This window comes from Symphodus melops (assembly GCF_947650265.1).
Source record: "Symphodus melops genome assembly, chromosome: 4".
Taxonomy (NCBI): domain Eukaryota; kingdom Metazoa; phylum Chordata; class Actinopteri; order Labriformes; family Labridae; genus Symphodus; species Symphodus melops.
The window spans coordinates 19,776,439-19,788,290 of NC_136694.1; the positions used below are offsets into that span (position 1 = coordinate 19,776,439).

Consider the following 11,852-nt stretch of genomic DNA (forward strand, 5'->3'; position numbering starts at 1 on the left):
CAGCGACCTGGAGCAGCTAACTGCAGATTTCCAACTCATGTTCAACAATGCCAAATCGTTTTACAAGGTAGGAAGGAAGGCTACAGTGCGCTACACTACTCATGTCATTTGGTCGGCTCTTTTTCTTCTTCGGAAGTCCACAAGATTTTGCTGTGCTCTCCTTATCGCCATGGAAATTGTCTTTTCTTTTTTTCCCCACGTATAAAAAATCAGAGAGACAGTGAGGAGTACCAAGCTGCATGCAAGCTGTGGGAGATATATCTGCAGACAAGAGCTGAATTTGTTCAACCGGGTGACGGGGATGAAGATGATGAAGATGGTGATGACATGATGGATACTCCAGGAATGTCCACTGAAGATGAGGTGATTTTCTTTCTTCTATGTTTGGTTGAGGTTTTTGCACTGCGAAATACAGCTGACTGTTACATGTATTTGCATCGTTTATACTTGTGGTAGACCGATGAGTAGCTGAACACAATTTACACTGAAACATGGACTAACTGGAGATACATGCTTATTTCTGTTTTAGACCTCAACTGGCAGTCTGAAGGAGGTATTGGAGCAGCTCTTGGAGGCTGTCGTGTCACATGCGGATCCCTCAGGACGTCTGGTCAGTGAACTGTTCCAGAAATTGCCTTCCAAAGTGGTGAGTCCTCCAAGAGTCTTTAGACCTTTTGTGTTTCTCTTCAAAGTGTTTCACATCAGCTTCCAGTAACTGTCCTGTTTTTCTTTCCCAGCATTACCCAGACTACTATGCAGTTATAAAGGAGCCAATAGACCTGAGGACTATTGCTCAGAGAATACAGGTAGTCCATTGATTTGCTGACACATTGCTTGGTTGTGCACCCTGTTCGTATTACTGAAAACATTTTTCAAACAAGCTGTCATTTATTCTGTTTGCTCAGATTGGATACTATAAGAGTGTGAATGCCATGGCTAAGGATGTGGACCTGATGGCCAAAAATGCCAAAACATACAATGAACCAGGATCTCAGGTTTTCAAGGTAATAATTTTTTAATTTTTTCGTTTTTTTTTTTTGTGCGCAATAAATAATCTGTGATCTAAGCAAGTGTTTACATTCCGTATAGGATGCTAACACCATAAAGAAAGTCTTCATCCAGCGGAAGACTGAACTTGAACACGCTGAACCAACTAAATCTAGCCTTCGCATCAGGTATTAAACAGCTACAGTTTATCCGTGTATCGTCTTTGTCTCGGAAACAATCCCCAACGTTTATTCTGATTTAAAAAATATATATTAGTTTGACGTCTACATCGGGTATCTCTTCACGATTCAGGAATCGCAGGTCAGGCCAGGGAGATCGACTCTCAGGCGTCAGTGTTGCTCTTCACTACGGCTCGGAGAGCGAGGACGACCCCGTGCTCTCTGGTAGGTATCGCCACTTTTGGTAAACACACCTTGCTTTTTGTGTTTGGGGAACAAAAACAAACGACTTAACGTTTGCTTCACAGGCTCTGTGTGCTATGATGAGGGCGAGTCTGAGGCTGAGAGTCAGAGCTCCAGCATGGAGATGAGTAACCCGATCTTCCAGCTGTATGAAGCTGTGAGGGGGGCGAGGAACAGCCAGGGTCAGGTCTTCTCTGAACCTTTCCAGCAGCTGCCCTCTCGCAGGGAATACCCTGATTATTATCAGCAGATCAAACAGCCCATCGCTCTGCAGCAGATCAGGTCAGAAAGCGTCACACTGTGTTTTTTCTTTGAATCTCTATTTTACAGCGGCTGCTCCCCTTTTTTTTGCCTGCGATTGACTGTTTTAAGGGGGAATTTCAAGCCCTTGATTGTTTCTTTTTCAGGGCTAAGATGAAGAATGGCGAGTATGAAAGTGTGGAGCAGATGGATGCTGACCTCAATCTAATGTTTGAGAATGCAAAGCGCTACAACATGCCTAACTCAAGCATTTACAAACGGGCCTTCAGGCTTCAGCAGATCATGCAGGTGAGTCTTTACTCTGGAAGATGTTTTCCCTCATGCAGACGTGGTTAAGGCTTTGTTCAGACTGCCCGCACAAATCCCATTTTTTCCCCCAAATCTAATCTGAATCAGATCTAACTGACTGACTGTCCATTTTACAAATTGCAAATAACCAGTTCTGATCCACATTGATTTCTATGGTAACAGGTTACGCCCAGCAAAAAACAACAGTCAAATAGATGATATAGAAGTGTTTCTGACGTAAACAATCTTGTGGAGCAGTTGGTCCACGGACTTGTTTTACAAGGTGTTTGTTTTTATTGTTACTGTTTCCTTCCACTGACCAAAGTTAACTTCCGGCTTGCAGGATCTATGTCGTTGTTATTGTCGATGGTGTCGCGTTGCGAGTGACGCAGAAGACACATTGAAGCAACGCAGACGTTTAGATATGAAGGAATCAGATTTGAATCAGATTTATAACCACCTCCATGTGGTGTGAATCAGATTTGGGAAAAATCCGATATGTGGTTTTTTCTGTTCAGTCTGGCGAAAAAAAGCAAACTACATACAATCTGGATGTGCTAAAAAAAAAATCAGCTTTGGAGGTGCAATGTGAACAAAGTGATAGTAATTGTCCAGTGAGAAAGTTAAAAGTCATGTGATCTGTGTATTTGTGTAGGCAAAAAAGAGGGAGCTTCTGAGGAGAGACGATGAGGACGGAGACAGCATTCTGTCCTCGGATGCAGGAAGCATCAAAAGGAAAAGGTAAACAGGTTTTTTTTTTCTAAATGTATATCCATTTTAAAACTCTTTTGCATAATGTATGTGCTTTAACCACATCATGAATCAAACCAACAGTCTGGGATAGAACAGAGAGTTTCCATCCATGCTCATTTATATTCTTCTTTGATCCTTTTTAAGCCACAAGAAAAATGTGAAGAAGAACAGAATGAAGGCCTTGTACGCTGCAGTGAATGAGGTCAAGGAGGCGGGCACCAACCGCCGTCTTTGTGAGCTGTTTATGGTCAAACCATCAAAGAAGGACTACCCCGACTACTACAAGGTCATCCTCGAACCAATGGACCTGAAGACCATCGAGCACAACATACGCATTGAGCGCTACACCTCAGAGGACGCCTTGATGGATGACATGAAGTTGATGTTCCGTAACGCTCGGCATTACAACGAGGAGGGCTCTCAGGTAGTGAATTACACGGAGCTCGTCTCAGCTTTCGCTGAATGCAAATCAGTCAGCCTAATCCAGCTGTGTGTCGCTCACGCCCGAACACAATAGTTGTGTTTTGGTCGGCAGGGCCATGTGGTAGGTACTGCTAGTTTAAGTGTTGTCACTACCTGAAGCTATATGTATGCAGCTTGGGTCTGTCAAAGGTCGAAATGCTGTTTTTGAGCTGTGATTGCTATGGTTGAGCAGATTAATTATTTTGGCTGCCAACAATCATGAAAACAAGACGATGGAGATTCATTGATTACTGTGCCACATGCCGTTCTGCGCTCCTTTTGTCCAAACGTGGTCAATGAGTGTTTGTAGTCACTGGATGTTTCGGCCACATGACTCATAGATGGATAGATACTTGATTGATTACTACTTGATTGATTGAAATTCAAGGCATGCATGTGATGAAGATGTTTTCAAATCATCAATGCGTTTAATAATAATCGTGATCTCAGTACCAATCAAACTAAGCCTGACTGTTTATTTTGCCATCATCTAGCAGCCTTAGTGTGAGTGTTTACATCGACCGTGGACGGAGCTTGCTGTGCGATGCCAAAGCTAGCCGTCCAGCTTTCTCGAAGTGTTGTGCGACTAACTGGATGAAACAAGTGAAGGGAGGTTTCCGTTTAAAAAAAACCCAGTGATGTCTTGGATGTTGCTCTCCATCGATCTTCAGGGTTGAGTTGGGGGGGTAGGGACATATGGAACTAGGGACTTGGTAGATAGCATTAGCGTTATCTCAGCTTGGCTAGCGTGATAAACTGAGCGTGGGTCTGTTGAAGGTGGGAATGCTGTTTTGGTTGTGGAGGCAACGAAGGGCCTCGTGGAAGGTGATGTAACTTATCAGTCAGGCATAGTCGGGGCGATGAGTTTCTACACGGGAGTGTTGATCCTTCAATGGGGCAGAAAGTATCCTGTGTTTGTTTCTTCAGGTGTATAATGATGCTGATATTCTGGAGAAGATACTGAAGGACAAGCGTAAAGAGCTGGGACCGCCACCTGAGGAGGAGGATGTTGGGTCTCCCAAACTGAAACTAAGTATGTTTGAGTAGTGTTTTGAATGTTTAAGCCAACTAATAAAAATATGGATGCATTATTTATTACTGCATAGAGTTAACATAAAGATACTACGTATGGATTCCAAACTGTGAAGGCTGCTTTTTACGCTTTTTCTGAGTAAAATCTTCGTTGGGTTACCATCACCCTCTTCAATGGTCACAGTTCAAATAATTGAATTTTGCTAGCCAGCTAGCTGTTAATTCCAGTTTTTCTTTGATTCACATTTACACTGCTGTTTTATTCATTCAGTTATTTTTTTTTTCCCTTTTCAAGGAAAAAGTGGCGTTTCTCCAAAGAAGTCCAAATACCTCACCCCTCTTCAGCAGAGGTTAAACGAGCTCTATGATGCTGTGCGAAACTTCACCGACCGCCGAGGTCGACGCTTGAGTACAATCTTCCTCCGCCTGCCTTCCCGTGCCGAGCTTCCTGACTACTACGCCACCATTAAGAAACCCATCGATATGGAGCGCCTCAGAAGCCACATGGTGGCCGGTCGCTACCAAGATGTAGATGCCCTGATGGAGGACTTTGCTCTCATGTTCAACAACGCATGCATGTACAACGAGCCCGAGTCTCTGATCTACAGGGACGCCCTCGTCTTGCATCGCGTGCTGCTGGAGACCCGCAAGAAGCAGGAGGGAGGCGAGGACTCTGGGCCTCCCGCTGTGGGATCTCTGGTACGAGAGCTGATCAGGAACCTGTTTGTGTCTGTGCTGGGCCACCAGGACGAAGAAGGCCGCTGCTACAGTGATTCCCTGGCTGAGATTCCTGCTGTAGATCCAGCTGCTCCTGAAAAACCTCCACTTAATTTTGATGTGATCAGGATGAACGTGGAGCGTGGTCGTTACAGGAGACTGGACGTCTTCCAGGAACACATGTTTGAGGTGCTGGAGAAAGCACGGAGGCTTCACAGGTATTTCTAAAAGACTATTTAGAATATCATTGTTTAAATATTAGTGTCAGTTTTAGTAAACTGTCCATGGTTTGAGTTCAATCAGGGCTGTTTTCAAAAAGCGATGTATTCTCCTTCTTTCTTTTTCGTCTTCGCAGGACTGACTCAGAGATATTCGAGGACGCCGTTGAGCTGCAGCAGTTTTTCACAAAGATCAGGGATGAGCTATGCAAGAACGGGGAGATCCTGCTCACCACCGCACTCAACTACACGTCGAAACACCTGCACAACGACGTGGAGCAGGAAAAGAGGGAGAAAATTCCAAAGGAGATTGAGGAGGACAGAAAGAAGGAGGAAGAGGAGGAAGGCGGCAAAGGTTTGCACTAGATAACAATTGCATAGTGATAAAAAAAAAAAAAAAAAAAAGAAGCATGTCAACAATGAATTGGCATTAATACGAGAAATATGAAATGAATGTAAATCTTTCAGAGGGTGAGAAAGCTGAGGACCAGCAAGGAGAGCCATGGAAGCCAGAGTCAGAGACGGAGCGTGTGTACAGTCAGGACTGCAGCTTTGAAAACCACACCTACCACGTGGGGGAGTTTGTCTATGTGGAGCCATCAGAGCCCAACCTGAAGCCTCACATCGTCTGCATTGAGCGTCTGTGGGAGGATGAAGCAGGTGATAAAGAATCATCAATGACTTACAGTTATGTGTTCATAAACCGAGAACACCTCGATAGACAGAATGACTCAAAGACGGGAGTTTAAAACGGCTGCAGATTTGATTTTGTTTTTAGTTCCAGTGAATTCTATGATTCTAAAATTTTAATATTTATAGATATTTTATTAGATTTAAATATTCTGATGTATTTGCTGATAAGTGTGTCTACGGTTTGTGTGTGAAGGCGAGAAGTGGCTCTACGGATGCTGGTTCTACAGACCCAGTGAAACCTTTCATCTTGCAACGCGCAAGTTTCTTGAAATGGAGGTTTTCAAGAGCGACTACTACAACAAAGTGTCCATCAGTAAAGTCCGGGGAAAATGTGTGGTCATGTTTGTGAAGGTAAGAGCCTCAACCGCAAAATCCATTTTATTTTCCAGAAAAGAGAAAAAAAGAATCAGTTCATTTAATTGTGACCCGTTTGATTCCTGAAGGATTATTTCAAAATGCAACCTGAAGGCTACAGAGCCGAGGACGTGTACATCTGTGAATCCCGCTACACGGCCAGGACAAAGTTCTTCAAGAAGATCAAGATTTGGGCCCTGCCTGCAAGCTCTGTGAAGTTACTCACTCGTGACGTGCCGCTGCCTGTTGTCCGTGTTGCTTCAATGTTTGCCAAGCCTGACCTGGACAAAACGACGATCTCATTCACGGAGAATGGCAGTTTTGTCGACAAGGTGAGCTGACAGCATGTGAGGGGGGGGGAAACCAGTCGTGTTGAAGCTGTAAACGAACAGAACAAAGAACGACCTATTGACAGTAGCTCTAAAGTGATATTCAGTGTGAGGGAGAAGGTCTAGTACTGGTCTGTAGGTTTTAACATCGAGTCCTTTTTTCTTATCATGCAGGGAGTCTATGCACAACTAGCTACTTAGGTATTGCACCAGCTAACAACATAACTCTAACTGTATTAGGTGTAAAGTCCTCCTTAAAATGTGTTTTTATGGCATTTTGTTTGTCGATTAATGGCCAACAACTGAAGTGATTTTTCAGCTGTTATTTTATTTGATGACAAGTAAGACCAAGAGGCCACACTTTGATGTGCATAAAGAAATGCTTGTCACTGATTGGTCACATATTTTTATGCAAACATATTTTGGTTTGTTTGGATATCACTCTTCACTAGTTAAGTTAAACCTTATGTCCCCACGCTGCAAAGACAAACCAGCTGGATTCAAATTCAGAGTGTGGAGATGGCTCCCGAACTAAAGATCAAGCTCATACGTAGCTACCAGAATGTTAGCAGGTATATCCTGATGAGGAGCCTGGTAACATTTAGTTAAAATATGAACGTTTGTATATAACGGTAAATAAGAAGACTAAATCCTCTTTAATATTTCTTCATTTAGGAGAGAGAGGACGTCGTCATGGAGATGAGCGGAGGCGAGCCCAACTGTCAGTACTACGAACAGTTACACTTCAACAAGATATGGGTTAAAGTGGGAGACTGTGTTTATATCCAATCACACGGTCTGTCCAAGCCACGGATTGCCAGGTGGGTGAAAACGTTTTGGTTTATTTTATACCGAAGAGTAAGAAGGCCCCATTCCTATACTGCCTCGTGTTAAACTATTGGTAACGTGGCTGTCTTGACTGGGCTGCAGGATCGAGAAGCTGTGGGTGCAGAATGGAACTGCTTTCTTCTTTGGACCGATCTTTATCCATCCTGAGGAAACGGAGCACGAACCCACAAAGATGTTCTACAAACGAGAAGTGTTTCTGAGCCACCTGGAGGAGACTCTGCCCTTGACTTGTGTCATAGGTACAACTTTGATAACTCTCCAGAAATCTAAGTACCAATTCAGTGCTCGCGGAAATTAACTTCAAAGATTTTACCAGCAACAAGACTGCAAACTGCAGTTTATACGTCTGCTGTGCCCTCATTCTGCTGGTTCAATATGTGTATGTCTTTTAAGCAAACATTCTTTTGCGTCCTTTTTGCTCTCCCAGGCAAATGTATGGTGTCCTCCTTTAAGGACTTCCTGTCATGCAGACCCACCGAGGTTTCGGAAGACGACATCCTGCTGTGTGAGAGCCGTTACATCGACACAGAGAAGCAGATGAAAAAGTTTAAGGGTCTGAAACGCTTCTCGTACTCCTCCAAAGTAGCGGAGGATGAGATCTACTATTTCAGGTTTGTCAGTTAAGCAGAGTGACGACTCGAGGCCTTTTAGCAGAATGTGATCCCACAACAGCCCTGAAAAAAAAATCGCCACTTTTCATTCAGTTTTTGTACCGTACTTTTATTCCGATTCTGCAACCTTGTAATATTGGTGTCCCAGGCTATTATTTCGATCGACAGTTCAGTTCTTATACTGTGTGGTGTGTAATGAGATGACCGACTTGGCAGAAACACACTATTCGAGGAGGATAGAGGTCAAGGCGTACATACTGTGCATAAAGCTTTACATTGGCAGTGTAAAAGGGCTTCTTATTCAAATGGAGATATTTACATAGCTCGGTCTGAGCGTTTGTTTATTGACTATGTGTATCTCTGGGCAGAAAATTGGTTGTGCCGCAGAAAGAAGCATCACCCTTCTTGGACAAGAAGATAGACGAGCTCGAGTTAAAACTTGCAGACCTGGAGGACGCAGAAGAGGATATGGACGACCTGGATGACGAGGACGCCCCAGCGACTCCTTCTGTTCCCCAGATGCAAACTCCACACGCAAACGATAGTGACACCATGCCATACACACCTTCTCAGGTAGCTCAAAAGACCCTAACCCAAAGGCCTGACCCCCTGCTACGAAGATCGTAATCAACACGCAACCTGTTGTGTCTCTGTTTTTCTGAAGTCCACTCCTAAGGTGAAGGGCTTATCGAAGAAGGAAGGGGCCAAGAGGAAGATGAACATGAGCGGCTATATCTTGTTCAGCAGTGAAATGCGAGCGGTCATCAAAGCTCGACACCCAGACTACTCCTTTGGAGAGCTGAGTCGTCTCGTGGGCACCGAGTGGCGGAACCTCGAGGCTTCCAAGAAAGTGGAGTATGAAGGTGAGAAGAAGCAAATTAGTGGGTGTGAAAGTCCTCTGCTGTGAACTGAAGTAAAGACAGAATTTTATTTTTATTTTTTTTCAGAGCGTGCTGCCAAAATAGTGGAACAACAAGATCGAGAGAGACCACCCCAGAAGCAAGTGTCCCCTAGAGCAGGTACCCCCATAGGGGCACTGATGGGGGTGGTGCCTTCGCCTAGCACAATGGGAATGATAAACCAGAACATGACACCTGTGTCAGGTAACCCCACTCAGAGGCAGCACGAGTGTTTGACAGCAAGGCAGCAGGGAAGTCTGACTGGACTATTTAAAAAGCAGGACCGTCTTAATCTCCTAACCAATTTTAAAGCTACATACCATAAGCAACAGATTTCTTCTTTTGCTGCCATTTCATTTGTTCCATGTTTTATAGTTTTTATCACCATTAGCTTTATTACTCAAACTGCATGACATTATTGCATGATTTTTTTATTTTTTTTTAAACCATGAGATAATCACTATATCATTTAACTTGTTTTGCTTGTTATGCCTGCTAACATCTCAGGACCATTGGTATTGTCTGCTCCTTTCACACGCTGACCCTTTCTATAGCTCCAGTTATATAGTTATTCAAAAAATGAGTCCGTTTCAGCTTTTAGCCAAGTCAGGTGTCCTGTCATATTGCATCTTTCTCTTTCAAATCTCTTTTTGCTCTTATAAATAGAAAGTTGGTACAACAGGAGACGGCTATTCAGGATTTGAAGAAAGGAGCCCAGCAATCAATTTAGTAGGACTGTGTGTCTTCTCATCATTTGATTCAGTTACGATTGTCCTGTCAATAGTTTGATTCGGTTCGATATCATGATGGGCTGCATCCTAAATTTTCTCCATCACAGCTGGAAAATCTAGAAGCAACATCCGTACACAATATTCAATGGCGTTCCTTCACTGTATCGATGCAGATTTGTCCACCTCTGTATCGCTATGCATCATAGAAACAATATATTTCAACACCCTTAAATTTAGTTTATTCAATATGATATCACAGATAATGAGATCAAACCATAAGCTTGATGGTTAATGTAAAAAAATAATAAAAATAGCCAGGACACCAGACATTGACGGAGCACTTCGGTGCTGAGGGTTCATGTGTGAAAGGGGCCACTGCAGTAGAATTGCATGTTATTTTAGAGTCAGATGCATGTCACTTATGCATGGTTATGTTGTCCTCTCCTCGTCCTCTTCCCCAAGGCATGATGGGAGCTTACGGCCCACCTTACATGCCCATGCAGGGCCCCCATGAGGGTTTGCTGAGCGTGGCCCCAATGCCACCTCACCCTGCAGGGGGGCCCTTTCTGTCTCCTCACCATCTCCAGCAAGGTATTCCTGGGTACCCTGGCATGCCCCATCAGGGTAAGGGCCACTGTCCAAGCCACACCCGCTCAGTCACATCCAGTCGTGTCTCTCCTGCCGGAGGGGTTTACCTGGTCCACAGGTCGCGCAGCCTGATGCATCCACTGAGCAGTTAGAGCTCTCTGGTGTCCAAAGTCCTGATGAAGTGTACTCACATGCTACACCTCCAACATATTACATCCACATGCATATTCACAGACATAGTGCTTGTGAAAACAAACAACTAACATTCAACTGACAATAAAAACGTACATTTCCATAAATCATGTTAAAACATTCTTGAACATTTTAGTAATGAAAAAACATCCACGTTTCAAAGTGCAGTAACTAAAGTCAAAATGACGAAATATTCATTTGACAGGTATGATGGGCCCTGGGATGAATGGCATGGCAGGCAGTCCCGCACAAGGGAATTATATGCAACAGGTGAGAACTGTTTTATGAAATACTACTGAGTTCAGTTAATACCTCATTCATTTCACAGATGTGAATCTTTATAATATTATTGATAGTTGTTATTACTATTAATTAATATTATTGTATTCTTTGTTATTGTATGTTTTGGCAACACTGTCACATTCATGCCGATAAAGCTTACTGAATTGAATAGAACATATGGAAATATGGTCACGAGTACTGGTAATCATTTATTTCTTTCATAACGTTTAATCAAGGGTATGTGCTTCGGTTTTTATTAAAAAAAAATGTTTTTGTAATGTCAGGGTTCCACATGTTGTCCACCCTCTATTGCTTATTTTCCATTTTAGCCTGGGATGTTCAGCCCGGGACCACATGCTCCTCCACCGTATCCAGGACAAGGACAGCCATCACACCTGCAGCCAACCTCTCCCATGTTTGTGGCTCCACCACCAAAGACCCAGCGGGTGCTCCACTCTGAGGCCTACCTGAAGTATATCGAGGGCTTGAATTCAGAGTCCAGCACTGTCAGCAAGTGGGACCAAACGCTCAGAGGTGGGGGTCCTGAAGTCGTCTTTTTTTTTTTTTTTTTTTTTTTTTCTTTCTTCTGCCTGTAGTAGTAGTAGTTTTATATTGGACTATACTGTATAACCTCCCTCGTATTATTTTCTCTTCATAATTGAATAGTTTACCTTGAAACTTTTAAGTTAACAAGCTCAAACATCTTTCTTTCCCTTGACAGCTCAAAGGCGGGACGCTTACCTGACCAAAGAGCAGGAGAGCCGGTTGCCAGCTCATTGGCTAAAGAGCAAAGGAGCCCACACCACCATGGCCGACGCACTGTGGCGCCTGCGTGACTTGATGCTTAGGGACTCTCTAAACATCTGTCAGGCACACAACCTTTAACTTGATGGACACTGACCACTATAACCAGCTCACTCACTGCTCCTGTCCTCAAGCTACGGAGTATAGAACGGATTTTAGCCCATAGAAGCAATATTTTATAGTGAATCATGATCAGTTTTATATTTATTAGCTTAAAATAATGAGCTTGATAGTAAATTGTGTGTGAATTTCAATTTTTTTACAGACCAGTTTATTCATGCTGCAAACCCGGTGTTTTGGCTTATTAATAATGCAGAATAAAAATTTGGAAACATCATGTCTTATCTATTTATTTTTGTATTTGTTTCAAAAATATTCTT

The 11,852-nt window shown here is 43.3% G+C and overlaps 1 protein-coding gene across 4 annotated transcripts; it reads left to right on the forward strand.

Moving 5' to 3' along the window:
- Positions 1 to 6: 6 nt before the first annotated feature.
- Positions 7 to 11,809, forward strand: pbrm1l (polybromo 1, like). 4 transcript variants are annotated; one of them, XM_079341746.1, is made up of 27 exons: positions 7 to 67; positions 214 to 363; positions 530 to 646; positions 738 to 806; positions 906 to 1,004; positions 1,090 to 1,175; positions 1,300 to 1,391; positions 1,475 to 1,691; positions 1,817 to 1,958; positions 2,614 to 2,699; positions 2,856 to 3,135; positions 4,101 to 4,206; positions 4,501 to 5,140; positions 5,278 to 5,495; positions 5,609 to 5,800; positions 6,027 to 6,184; positions 6,277 to 6,519; positions 7,192 to 7,337; positions 7,447 to 7,604; positions 7,793 to 7,976; positions 8,345 to 8,549; positions 8,641 to 8,839; positions 8,924 to 9,079; positions 10,069 to 10,230; positions 10,592 to 10,656; positions 10,998 to 11,202; positions 11,390 to 11,809. In XM_079341746.1, the coding sequence occupies exons 1-27, from the start codon at positions 38 to 40 to the stop codon at positions 11,551 to 11,553; spliced, it is 4,569 nt and encodes a 1,522-aa protein (XP_079197872.1). In that variant the 5' UTR covers positions 7 to 37; the 3' UTR covers positions 11,554 to 11,809. The 4 variants fall into 4 exon arrangements, with proteins under 4 accessions (XP_079197872.1, XP_079197873.1, XP_079197874.1 ...); XM_079341747.1 differs by having other exon boundaries at positions 10,069 to 10,197; XM_079341748.1 differs by having other exon boundaries at positions 8,924 to 8,995.
- Positions 11,810 to 11,852: the final 43 nt, after the last annotated feature.